We start from the raw sequence: 25,925 nt of genomic DNA on the forward strand, positions 1-25,925 counted from the left end.
AAAACGTATATTTACAAGTCATGATTCAAAACCATTCCACCGTACCACAGGACCCCCCCCACCCTCTCAACCCCCCCCCAGAAGAACGTTATCTCTTTACACAGTGCAGAAGGCTTCTTGAAAAGTTTTGTGCAACCAACAGCGTAATAAAAAAAAAAAAAAATATATATATATATATGCCTGTTGTACTGTATGACTGAGGAATGGACTGTGTGTGTGGATGTTTGAGATTTCCTTCAAGACCATGACTTATCGGCAACAGTTTTTGACTGGACAGAAATGCAAAAGAAAAGAACCTGAATCCACTCTGGAGTGAAATGATCCAGCGCTGTTATTTATCAAAAATGTCACCCCTGTACTGTAAAACCCACCACAAGAGTCACACCCACAGGATTTCACAACTCCCTCCCTCCCTCCCTCCCTCCAATGTAGGCGACAGAATTATTCAAAAAGACAACATCGTGTAGATCAAATATGAAAAATGGGAATAGTTTGGTTAGGAAAAAGAAAAAACTACAAATCACAGACTTACAGCGCAAAAAAACCCCACATGATAATATATAAGAAACCAGTTGGTGAAGGAAAGTCACTGGGTCAACAAGAGTTAAATGCCAGCCGAGTCGAGTCAATGATGGTCCAAACTGTAGCCGGAGGCGAGGAGGAGGAGGAGGAGGAGGGGGGAGCAGCCTCTCCTGGCTGAGCACGCTCTATTGCCTGTTTGCTGGTTCACTTTTTTTTTTCCCCTCTCTCAGCTCCAGGGTTTTCCTTGTTAGTTTTCAAATTTCCAGTTTATTTCCTCCAGTGGTTTTTTTCCCCTTGTGTGTGTGTGTGTGTGTGTGTAGACTGATAGCCCTTGCCAAAAGAAATGTGTTGATGGTGATGAAGATGAAATATGTTGAAAATGTGTTTTATATCATGCATGAGAGTGGGAAGAGGTGAAAGAAATGTTCTGAGCAGACAAAGACTGGTATTAGACGAATGCACAGAAGGAAGACAGTTAAGCACAAATCAGGGAACAACTACACAAGATACCAGGTTATTAGGAATGTTAGCGTTCGCTTTGATCAGTTTAGTTGACAGATTAGTCTGACTTATTGAGAAGCAAGTTGCAGCGTGCACTAGGATGTGTTGGGAGTAGCTCAACATCCAGATAACTTTATACCATTAAAATTAAGACTTAAATGTTAAGAAAACAGAAAAATAAGAAGAAAAAATGTCCTTCAACAGGTGCACCTCGTGCATCCTAGACAAAAAATCTCATCGTGATCACACATAGTGAAATCACCCTTTAATCTTGAGCAGAAACAACATGAGGCAAAATCAATCAAATGGGCTCACAATTCTTATCAAACTCAAATATCTCAACCATTTCCCCTCTGATTTAAAATATATACATGGACAAATGAGTGTTTCTGAGTCAATAAAACATCACATATAAACTAAAATAAGTGATTATGTGGTCATTTAGTTTCACTGATAGTAAATTTAGAACATAAAGTTTTAAACGTACGCCATGACTTTGTCCTCGACCTAAATTATTTACTGTCAAGCTTTTATCAGTTAGTGAAATTAAATAAGCAGTCTCTGCAAGAAGAACAACTTTACACCCTGTTTTTAACGGAGTGATGTGTGAATGCCCACGGAGGTTGTTGTAAATAATAAATCGCTTCACTTCAACACAGACACAATCCCTGTTTCATGTGGATTCATGGAAACTAGCAAGTGCTACATTATAATACTCAAAGACTGAATCAGTAGATGATGAACAAAAAAAACACATCAACTGACCTGGTGACACACACACACACACACACACACACACACACACACACACACACACAATTCAAATCTTGGCCCTTAAAACCAGTTCCTGCCTCATTAAGACCAGATTTGCGTCTCCTTGGTCCCGACAAGGTCAGTGTTTACGCCAGAAAAGAGGTAACAAATACACGTACACACATAAGTGAGGCCTTATAAGGTTGACCTTTTGTAAAACAATGATATTGGAGCATTATTATTATTATTATTATTATTATTAATAAGTAAATACGCACAGCAACACAGCAGAAGCCCAGACAGCGGCACACGGTCGTCTGCACCAGCACAACTGCAACCTTCACTACGCCGTGAGCGACGGAGGAATCTCTCGCGAATTCTTCCCCGTGCGCCCTTCAGTGCTCTCAAGGTGGCCACAAAGTGGATCAGCCAATATGTCTCCCACACTGTAGCAATAATAACTTCTACACTGCCGCGTCAATTTATTCTCGACTACCTCCGAAGCCTCGGTACAGAGCTCCATTAGACCTGGAGCGAACATGAACATGAACATGAAAGAAAGTGCGCTGTCACAGTAGTGACTCAGTCCAGGGTTCAATCTAGCGGCAGGTTTGTCATTTCATTCATTTCAAATTCACACATATATATATATATCTTTCTTGGGAAATCTTTCAAGAACATCTTCCGACCTTCAGGCTGGGGTTTATTTGAAGAATATCCTGATATTCTGATACTCAAAATGACCGCAGTTTATGCCGAAATAGAGACATGCCCCTTAAACTGTTCCCAGGCATGTCTAAATCTAAATCCTGCTTAAGAAAGAAAACCGTGTATGAGCTGAGTCACAGTCTGTCCACCGTGTAATATGTTTTATTTTACTTCATCAGAACAAAGTAAAGATGAAGGGAGAGCCGGCTTCCCCTCCTCGCGCTCACGTTAGTGAGTCTTTAGTGAGACAGTGGATGGCTTTGAAGACTATTTACCTCCGCATGTCACTCACCACCTACACTTCATCTCCACAGCTGTGCATCGTAAACTGAGGTGAACGCCGTCTTTCTGCGAGAGGGGCGAGAGCCAGAATGCTGCAGCAGGACATCAGCACTTTAAATTCAGTGCTACCCCTGAAATACTACCCCTATTCTAGTAATACAAAGAGGTGAAGTATTCCATTAACATTAGTCAGATTTCTTATACTAAGAATGGAAGACAAGTGAGGTTTGTAATTAAACATAAGAATAACAATAATAATAATAATAATACAAAATTATATTATAAGTGTTCTTGACATAATCAAAATGCCCCCAATTGAGACTACAATTGTAAAATGGCCATGATATAGCAGCGTCTGGTAATTCACTACTACAACACATTATGAGCAATTATTACAATATTCAGGGAGCGGGCGCATTATTCCGTCTGGTTGAATGGGCTGGAAGCTCGTCTGTGGTGATTCAGTGGAGAGATCAGTCCTTAATGCCGCTTCACACGTCTCATCTCCACACAGCTTTCACATCAGCTTAATCAGCCTCTGCAAATTTGTCATCTGTTCGTCCAAAAAGAGCGCGACACTCACACGACTGCGTTCAGCAGTCAGTGACAGCGGGGAAGTGATTTCTTCTAAAATGTGGGCTTTTCTTTCAACACTGACTCATCCACAAAACACACAGCTAAGTTAATAAAGAAAAAAAAAAAAAATACGTGGCAGTGATCAGGCTCTGAATCACCAAAGCCAGTGGTGTGAATCTCCTGAAACCCAGGCTGATATTTTAAAATGCATTCATCGTCTAAAACTAAGGTCAAGTGATTGGAAAATGAAAAGGACGACGATGTTAAAGAGCAGCACGGAAAAGACTATAGCTTTATACAATGCAGTGTTTTCACCGTTTCCTGTGTGAGGATATATCTTAGGAACCAGCTGATGTTCCCTAAGCTGATGTTCATTAATATTAGTTTTTTAAATCATCTTCATTTATATTACGATTCATATTGTGGCTCAAAAAGGCCAAGTGAAACTGACAGTAGCAAACACAAACAAAAAAAGCAACTCTGCACAAATGATCAAATTCAAGTTCTGTATCAACTGTATTCGTCGATACCTGGTATCGTGGAAGAGGATTACCCACAATCCTTTGCCTTCTCTGCCCAGATGCTTGTTGCCTCGAGGCAGCGTCCTCCACTGGCACAAATCCTCCCAGTCCTGCGTCCCGCCTCACTCTTTCCACCCCAAATTCACCTCCACATATGGAGACACCACCCATCATTTGTTTGTCCCCTCTCCGCCCTTGGCTACATTTATACCCTCCACAAACAAAGTTATGTTGGGGAGCAAATGTGAAAGACTGCGAGTGTGAACAAGGACGACATGTGTGTCTTGTCGACGCAGGGAACTGCGGGAATCTATCACCATGAGCTCCTGCAGACGTGAACAAATCAGCTCTCACAGACGCCGAGTGCATATTTACAACAGCAAAAACAGACAAATAAATAACCAGTCTGAGAAATTAAAGGAAACGCAAGCTGGCTTTTTCCCCCCTTGTACAGTGACCAAACAGCCCTCTATTTACAACGTGCACTGAGACAGTCAAATAAGGTTAGTTCGGATGAAATCATTAAGCAGCCTTTCATAAACCACTACTACTAACAAGAGGCAGAGAGACGAGAGGAGAGGAGAGGAGCAGAGGTTACTAGCACTAACAACTAGCACTGAAGGAAGTGAGTAGAGTTGCTAGTCGTGGTAGTGATATTAATCCAGTGGAAGAAGTATGATGTGTACATGTCACCCCTGCTCCTTCTCTTTCTCCTCTGCGTTGCACTGGCCTCATTGCTGCGGTGAGAGGAGGGGCCTGGATGGGGACTGGGGGGAGGGCAGGCCTGCATCCCACCCCTCAGGGATAACCATCATCCTCCAGACTGAGAGCCACACGCTGCAAACAGCAGATAAAAACACTGTTACCACAGCAGGCTGGTGAAAGAGGGAGAGGGAAGAAAGAAAGAAAGAAAGAAAGAAAGAAAGACGACTGGTAGGGAAAACAGAGGCGATATAAGGGACAGATTAAAAGCTCGGCAGGACTCAAGGAATGTAGTTTCTTTCTCCTCCTCCTCCTCCTCACTTACCCTGACCTTCCTTTTTTTCCCTCTTTCCAATTTACCTCTTTGTCACCACCTCCTTTAATGGCCGTTTCTGTGCTGGGAATGCAGCACGGACGCTTATGATTCCTCTGTCTGAGTTACCACATTGTGACCAAAAGAAAAGGACAGGAAAGGAAAAGAAATAAGAGGGGGGAAAAAAGAAAAAGAAAAAGTTCTATTATTTACTTCTTTGTAAAGAAGCAAATAATAGAATATAGAGACCAGAGTACAGTCCTCTGTTTACTATCAGTGAGGAGCAGTTGTTACTTCAACCTTGAATCTTAATACAACTCCTGTTGGTACCTGTTTAGTGTGTGTGTGTGTGTGTGTGTCTCTTCTGTGATCATGCCAGTGATACCCAGAATTCTTTGCCTCCTTTCTCCACGGAGCACCACAAAGAAATCTGTGTTACCATGCCAACCGATCAAAGCGCTCTCTCTCCCATCCCCCTTGTAATTCATTTAGCTGCCCTTCCCTGCTCGCTCAGCCATACCAAAAAGCAACAAACTCGCTGGGGTAAATGTCACAAGTGTCCCAATAACATGTGGCCTCGACATTTAAAACACATTCGAGTGCGGCTGCAGCCGGCACTGTCCCGCCACGTTTCTAGAAGACTGTATGCAGCTATGTGCGCTGTGATATCGATTCTTAAGAATGCATCTATATCAAAGAGAAATCAACAGGGCAGTCCTCACATTTCTGTGCAACCACTCAAACATAAAAAAAAACAAAAACAAAATATGACCTTACGTCTACCGATTACTGTCCTTGTTTCTGATTTATGCTCCCATTTTTTATTTTTAGAGTACTACTTAAGGGATGATATAAATATAAACTTCACATCATGGCAATGTCATGGCTAGAGCTGAAACTACTGAAATTACTCGATGAATCCATTGATCAATCTATTTTGGCAATGGATTCATTGGTTTGAAGCTTTTCTTCATTATTAAAACAAGGTTTCTGAGGTTTCAGCTTCTTAAATGTGAATATATTCTTCATTTCTTTGCTCCATATAATGAATAAATCATTAAAAGTGAATCATTTTGGTTCGTGGACAAAACAAGACAGTTGAGAACGTCTTCTGACATTTTACGGACCAAACAATCGATAATGAAAATAATTGTTAGCTGCAGCTCTAGTCGTGGCGTTACAGTGCTCTTCTAAAACGAAGTCAGTCCCGTGCTTTACTGTCCTCCCTGTATGCTTTTCTAGCGATCCTATAGCATGTTTCAACACTCTTCTATAAACAGATGCCGCTGCAGTGGCTTACGTTTATTATCCGAGCTCCCACTGGCTCACTAATGCATGGATGGCCATTTGTTATCATTTTAGCAGCAACAAAAACAACAGAGAAACTCCTCCTCTCTGACAAGCACGCTGCCTTCCATGTGGCACACAGACTTTACCTCTGCATCAGCTGTTTCTGTAAACAAAAGGTGAGATGTGCCTATGTGGCGAGTTTGTCTCCAAGAAAGAGGACAAACGCTCCCACAACCGCAAAAAAGGAACACAATGTTTAAATAAATGGGATGCCAGGTTGGCGACAAGGACGGGGCGTTGATAAATGTCTGTAGGACTATGGACGATGAAGGTGAATGAGGTGAACGCTGTGCAGTAGTGAAGAGCGTGTATGCTTGTAGGTTTCAATGATCTCGGTAAATGTGATGTGTGAACATTTTTTTTTAAAACAGGCCTACATGTAACAACAAACTGCAGATCCTCCCAAATCTCAGATATCCCAAAAAAAATCTCCTTCCTTTCTCCCGCAGATCCTCTCATTTGCCGCTGGAGAGCATCGGCGCGCCCGAGTACCAGTGAGAGTTGCTGTCTGTGATGCCGCCCCCTAGAGGAAGTGCTATGAACGGCTGACTGTGGCTGCCACTCACTGCAGGGTAGATGTGGCCGATGGAGTCGCTGTTTCGGCCGATGTGGATCTCGTCGTCGTCGTCCTCCGTGGTCTTGCGGTAGACGGGGTTGTCGAAATTCATGCTTTTGGTGTTCTTGCGCCGCCAGTTGCGCCACACCAGGTAACCACCGGTGCAGAGTAATCCGATGACCACTGTGGCAAGGATAGGGACTGCATGTGTTTAACACACACAACAACAACAACACACGGGCGGGAGCGTTAACACAGCCCAGGGGACACAGAGCGGCGCTTTAAGCACTCTCACACACGCACACACACACACACAAACACACCGGCCACGCTTTCCTTCATCTGCTGAGGGCTCATTAGTTTCTGACTCTTTTTTAAAAGTCAGATTTAATCAAAGGTAAATCTGTGAACATTTTTAAGGAGAGTACACTCACTAAGAGCAGAAAGAAGCAGTCACCAGGGGCACAACATTAAAGTTGTGTTGTTGTAGCACAATTTATTTTTGTAGTCTATCACTGATTACCAGATATTTAACGTTTGTTTTTTTTAACTTTCTTTCTTTCTTTTGAGTATGAAATTCAACAACTACAAATCAAATGTAAACTGTATACAGGAAAAGGAAATAATTAACTTGTAGAATCAAGAAATCTAGAAATGCAATATGTAATGAGATGGAATAAAATATGTCATTGCATGGAGAGCAACTGAAAGATATATACAATAATTATCTTTGTGTTATCCTTTTTTGCATAGTTCTTTGATACCCTTACATATTATTATCACCATTAAATTTACACAAAAATGAGGAGTTATTGTATTTGTTGCAGTTTGAATGGCACTATCAATATTGTTTTTCGTAAGTATGAATGAATATCGTGGAATTGCTATAAATGTATGCACATGTTAAGTACTGTACATTGTGGAATTCTAATGATGAAGAATATATATAAAAAACAGATATCAGTGTTTCACTCACAAGTACTGAATGACTTTCATCTTCATGCCACAAAAAGGTGCTTGTTTATCATCACAACACTGTGGCAATCGGCATCTTCTCGCAGCACAAGGCAGAACATTTCTTATATTTGGGTACATGTGCTATTTTCCTGGGTGAAATGTGCCGTACACTGCATCTACCAGGCGTAGCTATTGTTCAGAACTTCATCTACAAAAGGTTGTGGTAGCGAACCACCGTGGAAACCCTGTATCTACCCATTATGATGATTGTTTTGTAAATGAACAGAAACTATGAGCCTCCATACTACTGTACACACACGACATCTAATTGCATTCCCTCTCATTCTCAGTGCGGACTCATCAAAAACACACAGACACATGCACAAAGAGCAACAATAAATCCCTGCATGCACTTTCACGCATGTACGGCAAACCCCAACATGCACACACACACACACCTGCACACACGGACTGAACATCAAGGTTTTGCCTTTAAATCTTCTACCATTCAGTTCCTAATGCTTGAGATTAGACCGTTTATTAGCATTTTAAATTAAAAATGACTGAAGTGCATTTCAGCATATGATCTTCATGCTACATTTGGGCATAATTTTGGAGTTCCACTGCTGGTGTTATTGTATGGGGGGGAAAATGGACAGGGGAGAAAGAATGAGATAGAACAGGGGGGTGGGCGGTGATGAGATTAGCTCAGTCTCCTTCCATTACCATGTCAGCATGGCTGCTGCCAAGTTGCCCCACAGGACCTGTGCATGTGTGTGTATGGATAGATGTGAGCAATTGAGAGACCATGAGCAAAATGAGTTGTGTGTCAATGAGGATGTGCGTGTAAGCCCCCCCCTTCCTAATTGCACTTTTGTTGGGTAGGCTCTTGAGATCCCTGTAAGAACGGGTTGGAAACCCCAGATCCTCCTTTGTTCTCCGAAATCTCACTTGTTTTATTATTAAAAATCCGCTTTTGGATCATTTAGAAAATTCTATGCCAATTAGGGAGCGGCGGAACAGCTTGACTTTAGCTAATAATGATTGTTGGGCCGTGTGTCCCTGGTGGAGCTGTGGGTGGGCGTGGTGCAGAAATCTGGCCCTGGCGGACCTTTAACAATAATTACTGTTCCAAAGCTGCCAAAAAATGCAGAATGGGGCGATTTATGGCTGTGATGAGGGAACTGGATGGGGGAGGAAGTGGATAGGGCCGACAGTCGCTGTGCTTGATTTAATGAGCTGATATCACAATTTTTTAAAATGAAGAGAGAAGAAAAAAAAATCCCTCATGATGCATGCGTCTAAAATTCAATTCACTTAAAATAACTTATTCAATATTAAGGATGAAAGAGAGCTCAATTAACAACATATGACGCTGTAGGGCCGTTTGCACATTCAGCTGATTTCTCTGATAGGTTAGCCATTAAAGAAATACATACTTCTATCGAATTGAATTGAAATCAGCGCTCACATAAGAGATTGACATTACTAAGCTGGTGCAATTGTGAGGAAAATCATTGACTTTGTGAGCCTGAACATTATTAATTCAGCGACTGTGTGTAATGGCATAATATTTTTCCCACTTTAAACTTTAAAATTTCCTCTGCCCCAGGGTCAAAAACACAGTTTTATCTCATTAATGTGTCTTTTTCGTTTCCTCCACCTTTCGCTAATGTGTAAAAGATTCTCAGTCTGCTGGGTCAGAGGAGTGAACTCATCGTAGCGTGAGCGAACTGTATGATCAGTCAGGGAGCAGGGCATAACTTAGCTGGTCAGACGTGACAGGAAAACATGAATTCTAATTGTTTGTTTGTTGATAATGATAAAAAATGCAAAGGCATGGTCATCCCTGAATAATGAGGCTTTGAGTACTGATGGATAGAACCTGACAAAACTATTATTACTACCGTATAGCCGTCAAATATCACTGCTATGACGGACACAGGTCACAAGTACTCACATACAGGTACAACATGCAGGACTTGAGCGACGGGCAGGGACGAAGAAGCAAGGAGGGAGAAGCAGGCAGGCGAAAAAAAGCAACAAATGTAACCAGAAAGTACTCACCAATAGGAATGACTATCCCCAGAACAGCTACCGTGATGTTGTTGCCTATCAGATAGTGATCACTTGAAGCTGGAAGGAATAGGGGAGAGTAAAAAAAGAAATCATAAAACTGTGAACAAAGTTTGGTTTCAAAATCATCCACCACAAAGCAAAAGAATAGAGAAAGCTCGGCATTATGCTATAAAAACATATTTACATAAAACACGGGCGCAGAATACGTCGGATTTCACTTTGGACTGTGGACAAGAGCATGTGCAAATGAAAGGCTGATGGATCACATTCATGACTTATATGTGAAGACGAGGGGCGAAAAAAAAAAAGCAATTTCAGAAAAAAACATCACACCATATATTGTTCCACGACAGGATTCAAAAAACAAATCTAGATTTAGAAAGAAATGCATTATTGGCGTGAGGCTTAAAACAGTCTGGATGTCCTTGTGACCTTGTGTGGAAACATTCTTTTTCTCCGGCTTGTCTTCATATTGTATCATCATGCAACCCAGGACACATTTGTATTAAAACACCACTTCAACAGGCTCCTACTATCACAAGCATTACCAAAAGGCCGCAGTGTGGTGCTCAGATGGCCTTGATGAAGTCTAGTGAAGAAGAAGATTAAAAGAACAGATCACAGCACTGGCTGTGCTTAATGACTGGCTTATCCAACGAGGAGAAAGTGAAGGCATATATATTATCTCATATATTGATAATTAATTGCCTTTTTAATAAAACACACACACAGACACACTCGGGGACATAAAGTGGTACAGCAGGTGATGAGAGTTCATTATCAGCTGCTGTATTTCTTTATGTTCTGAGTTCACAGAGGCATTTCTATTTTCTTTTAAATGATGTGCGACTTCCATGGATAATTCCATAATATTACCAAAAAAGGCAAAAAAAAGTGAAAATTAAATTTGTTTTTGTCAGTTCTGCATTAAAATATATGTAAAACAATACGACTAATGTTACATATTTAGTCGACGAGTGCATTAGCCAACATTATCTGTTAGCCGCTAATGGCCATTAGCCAAAAAATGTTTCCAACACTGTCTAAATCCATAGAAATCCATATTTACATGATGGATGCTGCTTCAACTTCCAGAATAAAACCCCTTGAGTCGCGTTGATAGATTGTCACTGGCAGCGGCGGTGAAGATTAAGATTCCCATGATGCCACGCTGCTTCCTGACATCAAACTAAATGTCTTTTGTTATTGAAATGAAAATGGCACGCTGTGCGTTTAAATATTGCAATAATAGCTATTGCAAGTCATTTTGTGAGAATTGTAATATCAGATGCACACACTGCTCACCTGCTGCACACCTTTATTAAAACAAGTCCTCCATAGTTAAAGGCCGATAAGAGTTTATGTGCCCGGCTGCAGTAGTGAGATAGTACAGTAGGGGAATGGGCTGCTAAATAACTAACTTTTACCTTGCTTTATTTAATTAACTCAAACTGAAGCCTCATTAAGTTCAGATTAACTTAAAACTTGCTTTCGAGCAAAGGGAGAGGACTGTGGATTTTGCCTCTCATCACTTACTGCACATTGGAAGTGCCTTGGGAGAAATCTCACTCTAATTGTGAACTAATCCTTTAACAGCAAGACAGTCTCTTCTTGTCCACTACTGCTTAAAGATTGATGACTGTTACTGGCATCAGCACCAGCTGTTTTTTTCTCTTCTTTTAATCTCCCGGTTCTCGCTTGCTGCACTGTGCCAGCTGCAGCGCCACACATGTGGAACAGCTGATGCCGGCAAACTTGACAGTGTGCACTGAGTTAGAAATGATAACACATGGCCTGTGAGTTTGGAGAAGCGCCTTCCTTGTTCGTGCCCCATTTTCTCAGCCGTGTCTGCTCCACCTCTCATCTGAGCATCTGTGGTGGGGTGAGGAGGCTGACAACTTCAGAGACTAGAGGAAACATGCTCTTGCTCCAAATGAAAAACCCAGGCCACTAAAGTGATGCGACTATCTGGAGCAGGCATTTATTCACAGAAAATCACTTTGTCTCCACTCCGCTCACTGCTATTCCCCCCCATCCTGTATCTCTTCGTGTATCTCATTGTGTATGCCGTTTCCCCCGAAACAGATTGTCTTTTTTTGAACTGCCATCTCCACCTCTCGAAGGCTGGACTGCCTTGATCCTTTTCCCCACCGCGCTCCCTCCTGTTCCTCTATGGTGTCTTTATCGTTTCACACTCTAACCTCTTTATGTAACACCTCATTTTACTCCTTGCTTTGCCTCATTTCCCTGCTCTCCTCTTGTCCCGGCCCCCGACTCTCACACTCATCTAAAACTTTTCATTATCCTTCCCCGATCCTCTCCCTCTGTTTACCCTTTCGTCATTAAACCTTGCTTTGCTGGTTTTACACTATAATGAGGAAAAGTCTCTGCTGTAAATGCAATAGTGTAAAACGAGAGTTCAAACACTGCACAGCCATTCGCGTCCATCTCTCTCACAAGGTAACCGCTACTTTTATTCTCTTTTGGGCAGTAAACTACATCATATTAGCATCCAAAGAATCCTGGAGAGCACAGTGCTGCAGTGATGCATTTAGAGGCTCATCTTTTGGCTGTTTTGATGAGCAGCGCAGCAGTCCAACGCACGTCTGAGCACCTCTTGTTTAATGTCTCCATGTAGCAAAGGTGAGAAGAAGCAGAAAGCTGAAAATTACAACACAGCATGTGGCGCCCGGCGCTTCGGTTGTGTGCCGCTGTCAAAGATTCTCCTCTGCTTCCAAATGCCATTTACGTCTAAGCATGGCTTTTTGGGCCATTGTTAGCGCCATTTTATTCTGCTGTTGTCTGTCTGGGCAACAAACTGTAAACTAGTATTATTTCTTGCGCGCCAGTAAAGCTTGGTTGGTGTGAGAACAAAAAAAACTGCTGCCAAGGAGAGAAAGTGAAAGAGAGGAGGAGGAGGAGGAGGAGGAGGAGGAGGAGGAGAGACTAAGAGGGTGAGACCGAGGAGACAAAGAGAGTGAGAGAGGCTGTCAGAAAGTAAGGATGAGTGATGAGAGTTGCAAGGCAGAAATGGAGGGGACTGTCATTTGTTAGCGCTGACAGCTCTGTTACACGCTGCTCATCAGGGACCAACAGCAAGCAGCCCGAGAGATACCCTTATGCATTTAGTTGCATGTATATCTTCGTGAAGACGGAAAAAGGTAGAAACCAAATGCAAGCGACAACATTTTGGCGGGTTACTACAACTTTAGCCTTTTTTTCAGACCGTTAAAGACCTGGTTTTGAGGCCACGTCCAGACGGTAAAGTGTAAATGATCTTCTTCAGCATCGTTTCAGTGGTTCTGTGTGGATGGAGATATTTCCTGAAAAGATGCCGTGTTTACAGGGAACTGAAGAAGAAGTAGATGGTAACTCGAAACACTGACGTTCATATGACAGAACTGTAAGTTGCGCTGTAACGCTGCACCAAAACACAGAGAAGAAGACGTTGTACACATTACAGCTATAATAACAGAGACAGAATGAACCGAGCCAGGGGAAAGACCGGGAAATAGTCTTTTCAGACTGACTTTAGTTACCTTTCATTGACAGTAGCTGGTAAAACTGTCATACAACCATCTCCAAACATGAGGCAATGAATGACAGCGCAAGAGAGAGAGGCGGGAATATGACGTCATCGTTTCCCTAAAGTAGCGTATTCGCCGTCTACACGTAAACAAAACCCCTTAGGGTTAGGGTAAGATTATGGGTTAAGTTTAGGTATTTAGTTGTGATGGTTAAAGTTAGGGTAAGGGGCTAGAGTGTCCTCACTCAGACTGACAGTGAAAGAGACAGAAAGAAGGAGAAACTGATAGTATTGGTTTCCAGCTCCATGCTGTGTTAATGGCAGGTGTTATCTGTGGTAATTGCACACACACACACACACACACACACAGACAGACACTGTGTGCATACATCTACTTCACACAAACTCACATTCCCATGCACCATTCCAGCTCAACACGATCTTTACCTCTATGGGAGAGGTTGCCATTGCTCTCTCTCTGAATGCTGTTTGGGGCCACTGGGCCGAGCAGAGGCGCGTGGGTGGTGGTCGACGTCAGAATTGTGCTGCTGAGACTGGTCGCCTCTCTTCCCGTGGCGGCGGAGGTGCGAGTGTGCGGAGTGGTCGTTCTTCTGGGGATCTGAGGAGAGGCCGTTGTCATCGGGCGTCTGGCTGTGGGTCTGAGAGTGGTCGCTGCAGAGGTGCCGGTGGTGCTCGTCACAGTGGTGGCGGTGGTGGTAGGGGGAGGTGTGGTGGTGGTGGTTACCGTTGTGGTAGTTGTTGTGCTGGTGGTGGTTGTGGTGGGAGTTGTGGTGGGAGTTGTGGTGGTCGGAGCAGCTGTTGTGGTTGCTCTGGCTCGAACTGCACAAAAGAAAGGGTACACACAAATGTTGACAGAGATGATTTTCACTTCAGTTTCTGCTGATTTATCAATAGACAGCATGAAGAAGGGAATAAGATATATTAATTAAACAGAGTACGACGTGATCCTGCAGTTTAAACAGAGTTGGGTGATAAGGTTAAAATAATAATTGTGATATTTCTGATCTATACAAAAAAACATACACAATACTATAAGGTTCTTGAAATATTTCTAAACAATAATCTGCATTATTTTGTATCAAGCTTTTCAACTTCTGGGACTCATTTTGTCAGATCTGAAATTTTTCAATTGCACATAAAAAACAAAAACAATTGCACTGAAAGTCGGTCGTTGTTGGTGTTTCATGACAGTTGGATTCTGTAATAGTGCATTACTTATTCAGATTTTTCTCCATTTTTTTTTTTTTTACAGCTGTTGGCATCTATAATGTTGCAAAACTGCCTCCTTTAAAAGATTGTAGCAAATGTGACGAGTGAATTTTGTCTCCTCTGGTCCACTGTCACTTTCACCACCATTTTTTTTTTTTAAATCCAGCCTTTTTGTCCCTCCAACTCTCCCTCTCATTACTTTAATGTGCATCAATATTACAAAAACCACATATGCAAAGGTCATGCCTTTCTGTTTGTGCTATCAAGGGACTTGCAAACACTATTTCTCAAGGTTTTTATAGATGTTCCAAAATAGCAACATAAAGCAGGAAACCAAAGAGACATACTATCACCAACTCTCAGCAGAAATGCCTGTATTACATTAGGAAGGTTTTATAAATGTGAGTGTAAATTTTCTCTCTCTTTCTCTCTCTTCCCCTCTCTAATTGTTCACTTAATCACCATGTTCTCTCTCCTCAGATCCACTCACTGAACAGTGGCCTAAATATAATCGTCTGCCGTGCTCGTTTTCTGTGTCAGCACCTCCCTTTAACTCACCTGCTCAAACATCAAGTGCAAAACAAGAGAGGATGCATTGAGGATAAACACTTAACTGATGTAGCGACTGTAGCGAGGCAGGCGTACAGGCAGAGCGGTGAAATAGGTCAGAGAAATAATGAACATGGGCTGGGAACACAGATAAGCTCAGGGAATCCCTGACCCACTTCACAAAACTGTGTTACTGTCAGCACAGGTATCAAACGCACCAAAGGAATCGACTTTTGGGTCCATTATAATCAATGGAAAAAGGATTGTGGGATATAACTCACACTGTTCACAGCTGATACTGGTGAGAATGTGATTTGTATAAAACCTATAGTAAAAAGGCTGTTTTGTTATGATTTGAGACAAATATTATGAACAATATAATGACAGTTTTTTTCAACAAAACACTTATTATTTACAACTTTTACTGTACATGTTTAATCCAGAGTTCTAAAAGGATTCAGTGCTCAAGTCTGGGATTATTACTCAAACGGGAATCTCAATATTAAAGATAAAACAAAATTTAGTGCTGAAATTCACATTATAAAGTACAGAAGAGTATTAGGACCACATCTAAAAAATAAATAAATAAATAAAATGGCATGAATTATGAGAATAAACCGGAGATTAAAGTCGGAATTTAAAAAATCACTTTTTGTGAAATTTTGTGGAATTCCAATTTAAAATCTCAGAATTCTGACTTTTTTCCCACAGAATTCTGACTTTTTCCCAACAGAATTCTGACTTTTATTCTCAGAATTCTGACTTTTTCCCACAGAATTCTGACTTTTTTCCTCAGAATTCTGACTTCTTCCTCAGTATCCTGTTGTTGTTTTGTTTAACTATCTTTCAAAAACATTTCTTAATGTGGCCTTAACACTCTTCCGTAATAAAGAAATTGATTTGGTAAAGAAATTAGTTTGCTTTGGTATAAAAAAAAATAGTTTTACACAGCTCATCATGTGTAGGTTTAGGAACTGTTTAACACAGAAAATGCAACTTTATAAATGCTTCATTTTGAGGTGAACTCAATTTAATGTCCAGTCCAGTTTTAATTTCATCATAGTCTGACACTATCATTTCAGTGACTGATGTAGAATTCATGTGACATTTCCCAGTGAATTCCTCCAGCTTGCTTCGTTAACATCCACACTGCATGATTAATGGGTTCACAGTGCGTCAGACTCACCTATAGCACAGCGCCTCATGTCCGGTCCTAGTTCCATGCCATCAGGACAGGCACACGTGTACTTGGGGGAGTGGTCTGTGATCTGAGGGGCCTTCAGACAGAGATACTCACAGCCACCGTTGGGCAGACTCCCCATATTACACGTGTCTGGGGCTGCGGGGACAAAAGAAGACGGACAAGGGGATTAGTGGCAGGGTGATGTGGTGTAAGTGGAGTAGTCAAAACATTTTAGGTCAAGAGCTGCTGAAACTAAGCCCCAAACATACTTCTAATTAAGACTAAAATGGAGCCATTTAAACATGTCATGACCCGACAATGATAACACATTTCACTTTTATGCTGGGACAAAAGGGACAGAGGAAGAAGAGTAGAGGAGAAGAACAGCACTATGACTAGCACTTCATAGTTTGGCTTACTTGAAGCTCTTACTTACTTCTAGCTCTTATTTGTACCCAAATGTTTAAATGCACTTATTGTAAGTCGCTTTGGATAAAAGCGTCTCTGAAATGACATGTAATGTAAAAGAAAGGACTTAGAGGGCAAAAAGAGGAAAAAGTAGCAAAAACATTGGATGAGATAAAAAAAAAATACATAAGTATTGAGAGAAAAGGTGAGAAAAAATATCTGGAAGGTGAAATATGTGATGACTTTCTGTTTTGTCATACTAAACAATATTTATACCAGATTTGATCAAATATTCCCGCTCCTCAGACACATAAGTAGTGTGGAGTTGCTTCATCAAATATTTAATTCACACTTTTAGGCCTCTTTGTTCTTACGACTTGTTGGCATTTGAGAGAGAACATGCTAAATTCTGCGATATTTCTTTGAGCAGAAATCCTGATTTATTAATGAGAGAATACAATTAACTCCCAACCGGCACTGAGACACTAGACTGAGTGGCGAAAACAAGAAAAGCGTACAGCACTCGCAGCAGCAAGTTGCACACAAACACACGTGGGAATAAACAGATACTAGTACATGATGTGCTCAGCACTTTTCAATCTAATTCCATGTATGAGGTTATTTGTTGTTTGCTGTTTTGGGCCGTCTTAACAAAACGTGTTATTTGGTCTATCTGGTCTTCCAGATTCTGGTATTAAGACGTGCAAAACTGAGAGGAATTAGGATTTTGTGTTGGTACTTGTCATGTTGTCTATGTCTGTGCAGTGTGTTGGAAGATTTACAGCCTGAAACTGAATATACTACTAAGTATGTTGAATGTAAAATTGCTCTAAAATAAAAAGAAACTTAGAATAAACCTTTTTTATGTACTTTAGGGAAAGACCCTACTACCATTTTGCACCACCATGTTTCTACAGCAGCCTGACCTGACTGTCTGTTTTCTATTTTAAAACGGAAGCTCATTACGCAATCAAAGAAGAACAACATCCTTGCTGGTATGTGAAGACCACTCCAATTCTCTGACGTGCTTAAGGAAATCAAGGGGTGAGGCAAAGGAGCCGGTGTTACAATAATTACAATAAATACAATGCCGCTAATTCGTACACTCGACCTTTAAGAAGACCTGCGCTGTCACCCCGGTGTTGTCACTTATTCCATCTATTCATTCCTCTGCTCCGGTTGGATGGAGCTGTGCTCAGAAATGTGATGTGTACACACTTAAATGATGGCACATGGCATGATTAGTGCCCATGACTCCAAATATGCTCCATTAACCAATAAAAAAAAAAACCCTAGTCTTCTGTGTTTTCCCTGCATGTGCACACGTCTTACCCTTTGGCTGCCTCTGCTCGTGAAACACGATGAGGTCCAGCGGGTTGTTGAGGTGCTCCGCCACCTTTGAGACATCGTGTCCCGTCAGTCGGTTGACACTGTATATGGCTTCGTCCTCCAAGTCTGTCCAATATATGTGATCCTGTGTTGGAAACAAACAAACACATAAATACATAGTACAGTGTACGTTTAATAGAGTGACAAATAACCCTAACCCTTTTTCAGAAACAATTTATTAATTTATTATCCAGCTACAACTGCAACACATTTCATCACAATGAATTTGCTTTTCCTCTCTTTAACAGCCATTGTTAAAAAACTTGCACAGGGGAGTCATATGGGATTTTGCTTTTAGAGATGAAAGAGTATAAGTGAACACATTGTGCAGCTTGCAGAAAAAAAATATCAGCACACCGTAAAAATGGCTGTTCAATTAAATTCACAAATGTCTCAGCTTTGTTTTTATTGGGGGGATCTTTTAACAAACTGTCTGTGTACAAACAATGCCCTGGAGGATTTGAGACAGAGTGGGACCTCCATTCTCTCTACTCATCAGTTGTTTTGTTTTTTTCAGTTTCATTTGAAGCTCGTTAATTTGAAGGCTCACATTTGTGCTGCGTTCTGTTCACTTTGGCCCAGCATTGTCTTTTATTTTCTTACAGCACTAGCTCAGCCAACACTGAGGGAGCAAAGGATAAAACAAAATTGGCCGGACTCTGTTTATCCTCACCGTAGGTGCTCAGTCATGCACAGTCTAATCCAGCAACCGGACAACTCGCCGTGTCCGAGTGCACATGCGGAGGAGAAAATACATTTAATGACCATGTACGTGTGACTCCGCCTCTGTAGGTGGCGCAGTATCTCTCTATAAGCGAGTGCATATTGAATCAGTTTCCTGTTGACCTTTACGTCACAGAAAAACAAACACCAACGGTGAGATGGCTCGAGCTGTGGTTCTGTATGTTGGTTTTGTACCTGCTGTACATGTTAATCGTGATACTGTCGTGTCTGAAGAAAGACGCCACCGCCGCATGATTTCCGGCAACAGTTTATACGTTGTCTCCTTAAACTTCTGGGTCAAAGACCCGGGGGGGGGGGGGGGGGGGAGAACGACAAGTCTGACTCCAGTCTGACTAAGTGTATGGAGTGTAAGGAGTAATCGGACTATGAACCGCATTATACAGGTATGTTAGTCCGACTAAGACTTACTCAATTTAAGTCAGACTAACGTGTTTACGTGACCTTAAAAAAACAAATACCATGTACCGATGACACAAGAGTGGACTAAAAGAAAGGCAAAGGCAACATTTTAATGCAGTAGCTGGTGTCTGACTAGAGGTTAGATTTTTTTTTCCCAACAAGTTGCACCTGAAACAGTAAATAACACAAAAAGAATTTAGTTACACCTTAAATAAATAGCAGACTGACCAACAGGTGCTTTTGGAAAAAAGACTTGAGGGTTATTGTTCCAGCATGTTATTCAATTTCGGTTTAAGGAGGAAAACCACATGATAATGATCATTACGACTGAATCACAATACGATATCAACCGAATGCTGACAAAAGCACATCATCCCACGCACTCTTTGTAGCTCGGAAGTGCATTCTGTGTTGTACCGTGTCCTGTTTATGCTGACATCAGGGATGTGCTTTTTAGTAGGATGCCCTTCATGAGAGATGATTTCTTTTGGATGGATGGAGGAGTATGAAATACATGAATTGTGTGGGCGGCGCAGCACGAGGGCACTGCAACTGTCATCTTTTTTTAATGCCTTATAAACCAATGAGGGTTGGATCACTTTGGGAATGACACATAAATAGTGAATGCATAAATCAGTCATGTAGCCCCTGCTGTAAATAGCCCCCTTGTGGTAAGAGCGGTTGCCTCTAGAGTGGGAGATGGGCAGTTTAAACCCCGGCTGCTTACCATTAGAAACGCTCAATTTGCTTCATGCAACAGAAACCAGAGATCAGCAACCCACTGGATGCTCCTTAATGGAGCGTGTGAAATACTCATACAACCGACTACCTTTGTCTAGAAAATTAAATAATTATAATGACTTGTTCCGCCATTTGCTGCTACTATTTACACGGACATAAAACAATAAATACTGCAGGCGTAGACATGTGAGGTTATTCACTCATGATTCTTTCTGATTCTCCTGTCATCTGTCTAAAAGCCCTCTTCACGCCACTCTACTACGGTGCCCGGTTTCTATGGCAACCGCCGATTGCTTCATCTGCACGGGAAACACATCAATTAAGAAAAGAACAGAAAATTACAGTGAAAGAAAACACGGAGATGCTGTGATCAAGGGGGCAGGTTCCAAAAAAAAAAAAAAAAAAGGAGAACATTTCAGGAGATAAGTGTGTGCCAGACAAAAGGTCGTGTTGGCTCCCATTTGTATTTTTTTTTTTCATTCAGCAGAGATGGTGTTTACAGTTTTATGGTCTCCTCCAAAGGTCAAGAACCTGTATGGATCCAAACACAGATTTGTCTAGTGTGTGTATTTATGGCGGCATGTGCATGCCTGTGTATGGTCGAGCTGTAATCCATGTTCTCCCTTTGTGCTCGGTTATCATTCGACTTAACCTTTTTCTCTCGATGCTTCTCTTCCATCTTTCACTGTGCTCCCTATCACCCATCTCTCAGATTCTGATAACCTTTACTCGTGTGACAGCAGTGCCGAAACAATGAAAGACAAATATCCGCCAGGGTCATAATACAATTCTCAAATATCTATCGTTTCGCTGCTCCCTTTGCCGCCTTTCTCTGCAGATGTCTCTCTCTCTGTCTCTCTGACAAGCCTTTCCTCTGCTCTTCTCCTTCTAACATTCAGTCACAGCATCTGTTACTTTCTGTTACCCCTTGAAAGCACTGCAGACCCAAAGCGGGTCAGCGCTCCTCATTGTACGATCAAGGTAAATCCTTCATGTGTGGAAGGATAAACCAGGTGTGCGAGCACAAGCTCCCCCTAATCACACAGCTTTGCCTCACTTCATTCAGAGTGGTCCATCTGTGGTTGTCAAGGAGATGGGCGCGTGCTGTATCTAAATGGACGTGGAGGGTTTTTGGTGATAAGGGGAGAGGAGCGTTTGATGATTTTGTCATGACGCTGTCCCACAAGAACGAACGCCGAGGCCTTTTGACTGCCACATCCGTGTGACGTGCCTTTGGTGCCTCCTGCCTACTGAGATTGTCATGCCAGAAACCTACAAATGAAAGCTCAAACAAAGCAATCCCACACAAACTTTTCACTTTCATGTGTTTCCTTTGTCGTATGAACCCATGTTATAAAATACTATTGTGGAATTTTCTGTTCACCTCTGCTTTCACACCACCACCGACTGTGACCTCCCCACTGAAATGTTGTTGTGGTTTGTCAAGCATGCTTAAACCTTCATGGATATTCACTTTAGCTGCACTTTTTAGTTTATTCCTATGCAACTGTCCAACTCTTGCAAAATGTCTTTTTAATTTAGTCGAGGCAAACACGGCCACGTTTTGTTGCACCTGTGAGGATGCAGATGCTGTACAACCTGTATGCTGGAGCTCATGGCAGAAGAATAAACACAAGCCCTAACATCTTATTTTTTTGTCTCCCTGGTCATATTTTACGTCTTTCAGTCACCGTCCTCCTCTCGGCTTCTTCCGCCCAAACACATCTCATCTTCTCTCCTATTCCCTCAAGTCAAACAAAGAAAAGGAAGAAAAAAAAAAAAAATGCAATGACACTAAAGCAAGAGAAGGAGAAAACGTTCCTCTCTGCACGTCCGTGTGATCCACATTTCCCCAGGGCTTTGTGACTTGGGTGGGGGGTTGGACACCGACTGGAAGGATTCTGTAAGAGTCTGTTTGGTGGTAGCATTTTTTTAAGACGTTGATATATCGTACAAATCAATGTCTGTTTTATGTGGCATTAGAAAAAAAAACACATCAGCACAAATATGAAGACGGCAGATGACACTTTAAAGGGGAATTCCCTTTACAAAAGGTTTCATAATTAGTCATAGAAATAGCACCATTCTGAGTGATATCAATAAAAAGTGCTTGTTTTTTTCGCCAATGAAGGATAATAATAAACTGCACAAACTACTGCTGCAATCACCTTAGATATAAGGGGACAGGATCCAAAGGATTGAAAAGATCCACAAAATTTAAATGAACTTGAAAGTGACCTTAATTGTGGCATACACTTCATAAAAAAAACATTTTGTTTAATCTTCATCTTGAATTTATTACATATGCAAATCCAGTGTGGAGAATGAATGAGGAATGATTAAAAAAAATAATAAAAGGGGTGGTGAAGTGTTTAGCCCTCTTGCCTTTGGGTTTTCTCTGGTTTCCTCCCACAGTCTAAAGACGTGCAGATTTGGGGATTAGATAGGAATTGAACACTCTAAGTTAACTGTAGGTGTGAGTGTCAGCTGAGATTGGCACAGCACCCCCCGCGACCCTCATGTGGAGGATAAAGCGGTAGAAGATGGATGGATGGATGCTCCCATGAAGCTAGTTTCCCCAGAAAAGATACAAACTGAGCAAAAACAGTCTGTTTGGACCTGGACTACCTGCTGCACCATTAACAGGTTTTTAATTTGTTCAGTATCATAAGCAGAACAGAACAAAGCGCAGAGGAGCTGAGGGCCATTAATCTCTTGGGATGAACTTTCACTGCTGCCTGAAACATTGCTTTTATTCATCTCCCTTACAAACACACACACACACACACACACACACACAGGCACACATTCACACAGCTGGAGATGATGGATGTCCCCTCTCCTCTTTTTCTTTCTCATCATCACAGTGTGTGGCGCGGAACATGCTTCACCTCCCCTCTCCCTCTCTCTCTCTTCCTCTCATCCTCACCTCCTCTGCTTCTCTTTCCCACCGTCCAAACCTTCTGTATTGGATGGGCTCTAACAGACTTACTTACTTACTCCTGCCGCAATAAATACACTCGAATTAGTTTCATTGATTGCTGGACTCAACTGTGACTCCACACACTCACTAACTTTGAAATAACCATCCTCTAAGGTGAATCCTGCTACTGTATACAAACCCCACCACCAGTTTTCTCTCATTTCTATGTGATTCATACAAAAACAAGCGACATTACAGGCAATCCCTGTGTCACAGTGTGCATCCATCATATCACTATAGCAGCAAAAACGAATATCGAATGCTTACATCTGACTTACTAAAAATCTAGAAACACAAAACCACACTGGCAACAAACGAATGGCAGGGAAATAATACGGCCAGACCAATTTGTCTGTGTGTATCTACAGCATCTACTGGAGGACGAATAAGGCCATAAGCATCTGCGTTAACTTTTAAGTAGATATCTCTCGCACCATCACTGCCAACTGCTTGCAGGAACTCCATGCCAAGTCCCAGCAAAGGAAAGTAAATGAACAAAATATATCTTCACTTTGTTTCAAGGTTATTATTCCTCCATTTTCTATTTAAATACTGGACATAGCTTCATTTAAGCCACTAAATCAAGATCGTTATAACTCATTTCACCCTTTTGCCAAAAGAGGCTGCATAATTCATTCGCTATAGCTTTAATTTTTAATACACAGTATTATGGACCGAGACCCATTTGGTGCACATGTTTGGGATTATGTTAACGGGACAGATGCCGCCGGCAAAACAATCTTAATTTAAACGCCGGCATCATCACAAGCAGGCCAATAATGCATCTGATGAAATGTCCTGCCTTCGATGTGTTTACCTATATCACACTGCATCTATCTATCATTTACGGGCAATCACATGAAAACATTGGTATGGTGCCAAAGTTAAAACATATCAAATCAAAGGTCATAAAGTTTTACAGCCTTGTTTGAGCATCAGCACAGTGATATAGGGCTCTAATAATCATCATATCATTAAGGGCTTCATTGTAACATCAGTAACATCACATCCTGTCACGCACCTCAAACACAGTGAGGGCAAACGGGTGTCCCAGGTGATGATGGGAGGACAGCAGCACTCGGCGGTTATCTCCATTCAGATCCACGCTGGACAGCAGGTGCAGCTTGGAGTCCACCCAGTACAGACGCCTGTTGGACAAGTCTGTGAAGAGAGAGGAGGGAAAGAAAGGGAGACGGATGAAGAGAGGGAGAGAGAAGCCAGGCCTACAGGGTGAAATGTGTGTGAATGCAATGGCCCAGTAGCTACACCATCAATCTTCTTTGACATGACAGCTGAGACCCTGCGCTGAGAAAACACAGATGTGATTGTTATATTGCTGGTTGACTTCTTTGCTGAGGGACAAAAAATACACGTGCCCTTGAGCAAACTGATTACTCTTGCCGGACTTCTTTAAAGGTTAAAGTCTCGGATAGTGTTGAAATTACGACTCTTGTGCCTTTGCTGCGGGCCACGGTAAAGTGGGGCGGTTAGCTCAATGTATGCAGATTGCACTATATTTGACAGCAAAGGACGTAATCTCAGCGCGGCTTTGCTCGTACGGCGCACTTACATATGTCGATGTCTAAATGTGAAAATAAGCATGCAAGATTTCAGATCTCCCTCCATGTACTTCCTCTCTGAAATTGACACTCATTATTTTAAATCTGTCAAATAAAGAAAAAACGTGCACATTTGTATGAAAACATGTTTTGACACGTTAAATGAAACATTTAAATGGGGCATCTTTAAAAGCGAAAATCAGAAATGCTCAGACAATGTAACCACCAGGAGACATGAATAGCAGTCGTCAACACTGTCTCATTGACATAACAATAATGACTTTCCCCGATAGAGCAGGCATCTGATTATACGCTTAAGTCAATTAAAGACGTATCCATGTTCAACGGAATGCCGAGAAGAGAAAACAAAGAAACTACAGAGTGATTTTCATTCACAGCTTGACCTGTTCAAAATCAATGACTGAGGGAAAATAATTCACCTCTTCTCCCGCAGCCTTATAGAGCGCCGCTTGTCAAGTCTTTCATTCACCTTTTGTCAAAAAAAATAATTTGTTTTCATACAGATGCGGCGACACCTCAATTCCGCAGAGGGTGGAAAACCGCGAGCCTCTCTTTCTCCGCAGGCAAGGGCAGCTGAGAGAAATTGGCTCGGGCCACGGAGGGAGTTGAACGGAGTGATGGTAGGTATCGATGGCACATAGCGTCTGGCTTATTAATTCAGGGGCCTGTGTTCGCCGGGCTTGATTGATGAGAGCCAGACACAAACTGAGTCACAACAATAAGAACTACTCAGGGGCTGCAAAGACCTCTGACTGTTTTGTTCTCTCAGCTTTTGCTGTTGCTCTCATCTCTTTTCTCTTTATTTTTGTTGATTTCTTTTTGATGGACCTGCAGAGACATCGTCTTTAAACTCTCAGCTCCCAGCGACGGCAGAATTCACTGTCTCTCGATCAACTTTTACTTTTGATGATTTTACTCACCCAGGGTGATTCCATTGGGCCACTCAATGTGTTCAGACACCAGAACTTGACGGTCCACTCCATTCATCCCAGCCTTCTCAATTTTGGCTTGACCTCCCCAGTCTGACCAGTACATAAACCTGTGGAAACATATACTGACAGGTCAGACGTTAACATCACAAAACTGTGTGTGCTCATGAGGCATCTGTGAAAGCCTGGAGTCATTTTTATGTACTGAATATAAGTGGAGTTAGTCCGTCTGAAAGTTGTACTGAATCGAATTTCTAAAAGTTGCACTAACACATCCACATAATACAATCAGGTGTCAAATTATGATTAATAATTATTTCCCAGCCAGTACAGAGGCCAGTACACATGAGAGGAAGACAACAGTGAGAAAAACACAGTGGCAGATACATGTTTTTGGACTGTCAAGGACACAAAGGTGCACTTGGAATAGTGTCTTTGAGTCAC

The 25,925-nt window shown here is 41.9% G+C and overlaps 1 protein-coding gene across 5 annotated transcripts in view; it reads right to left on the bottom strand.

Moving 5' to 3' along the window:
• Positions 1-411: 411 nt before the first annotated feature.
• The window catches only part of lrp8 (low density lipoprotein receptor-related protein 8, apolipoprotein e receptor), a 161,421-nt gene continuing 135,907 nt past the window's right edge, over positions 412-25,925 (bottom strand). For 2 of the 5 annotated variants that reach the window (XM_058638295.1, XM_058638291.1), the window contains 7 exons: positions 25,473-25,591; positions 23,994-24,133; positions 18,049-18,190; positions 16,312-16,464; positions 13,794-14,186; positions 9,809-9,877; positions 412-6,985 (listed from right to left, as the gene is read on the bottom strand). In XM_058638295.1, the coding sequence (XP_058494278.1) occupies positions 6,684-6,985; positions 9,809-9,877; positions 13,794-14,186; positions 16,312-16,464; positions 18,049-18,190; positions 23,994-24,133; positions 25,473-25,591 (1,318 nt within the window). In that variant the 3' untranslated portion in view covers positions 412-6,683. The remainder of the gene's footprint in view (positions 6,986-9,808; positions 9,878-13,793; positions 14,187-16,311; positions 16,465-18,048; positions 18,191-23,993; positions 24,134-25,472; positions 25,592-25,925) is intronic. The other 3 variants (XM_058638294.1, XM_058638293.1, XM_058638292.1) reach the window with 3 other exon arrangements.

Source organism: Solea solea, chromosome 9, assembly GCF_958295425.1.
Source record: "Solea solea chromosome 9, fSolSol10.1, whole genome shotgun sequence".
NCBI classification, from domain to species: domain Eukaryota; kingdom Metazoa; phylum Chordata; class Actinopteri; order Pleuronectiformes; family Soleidae; genus Solea; species Solea solea.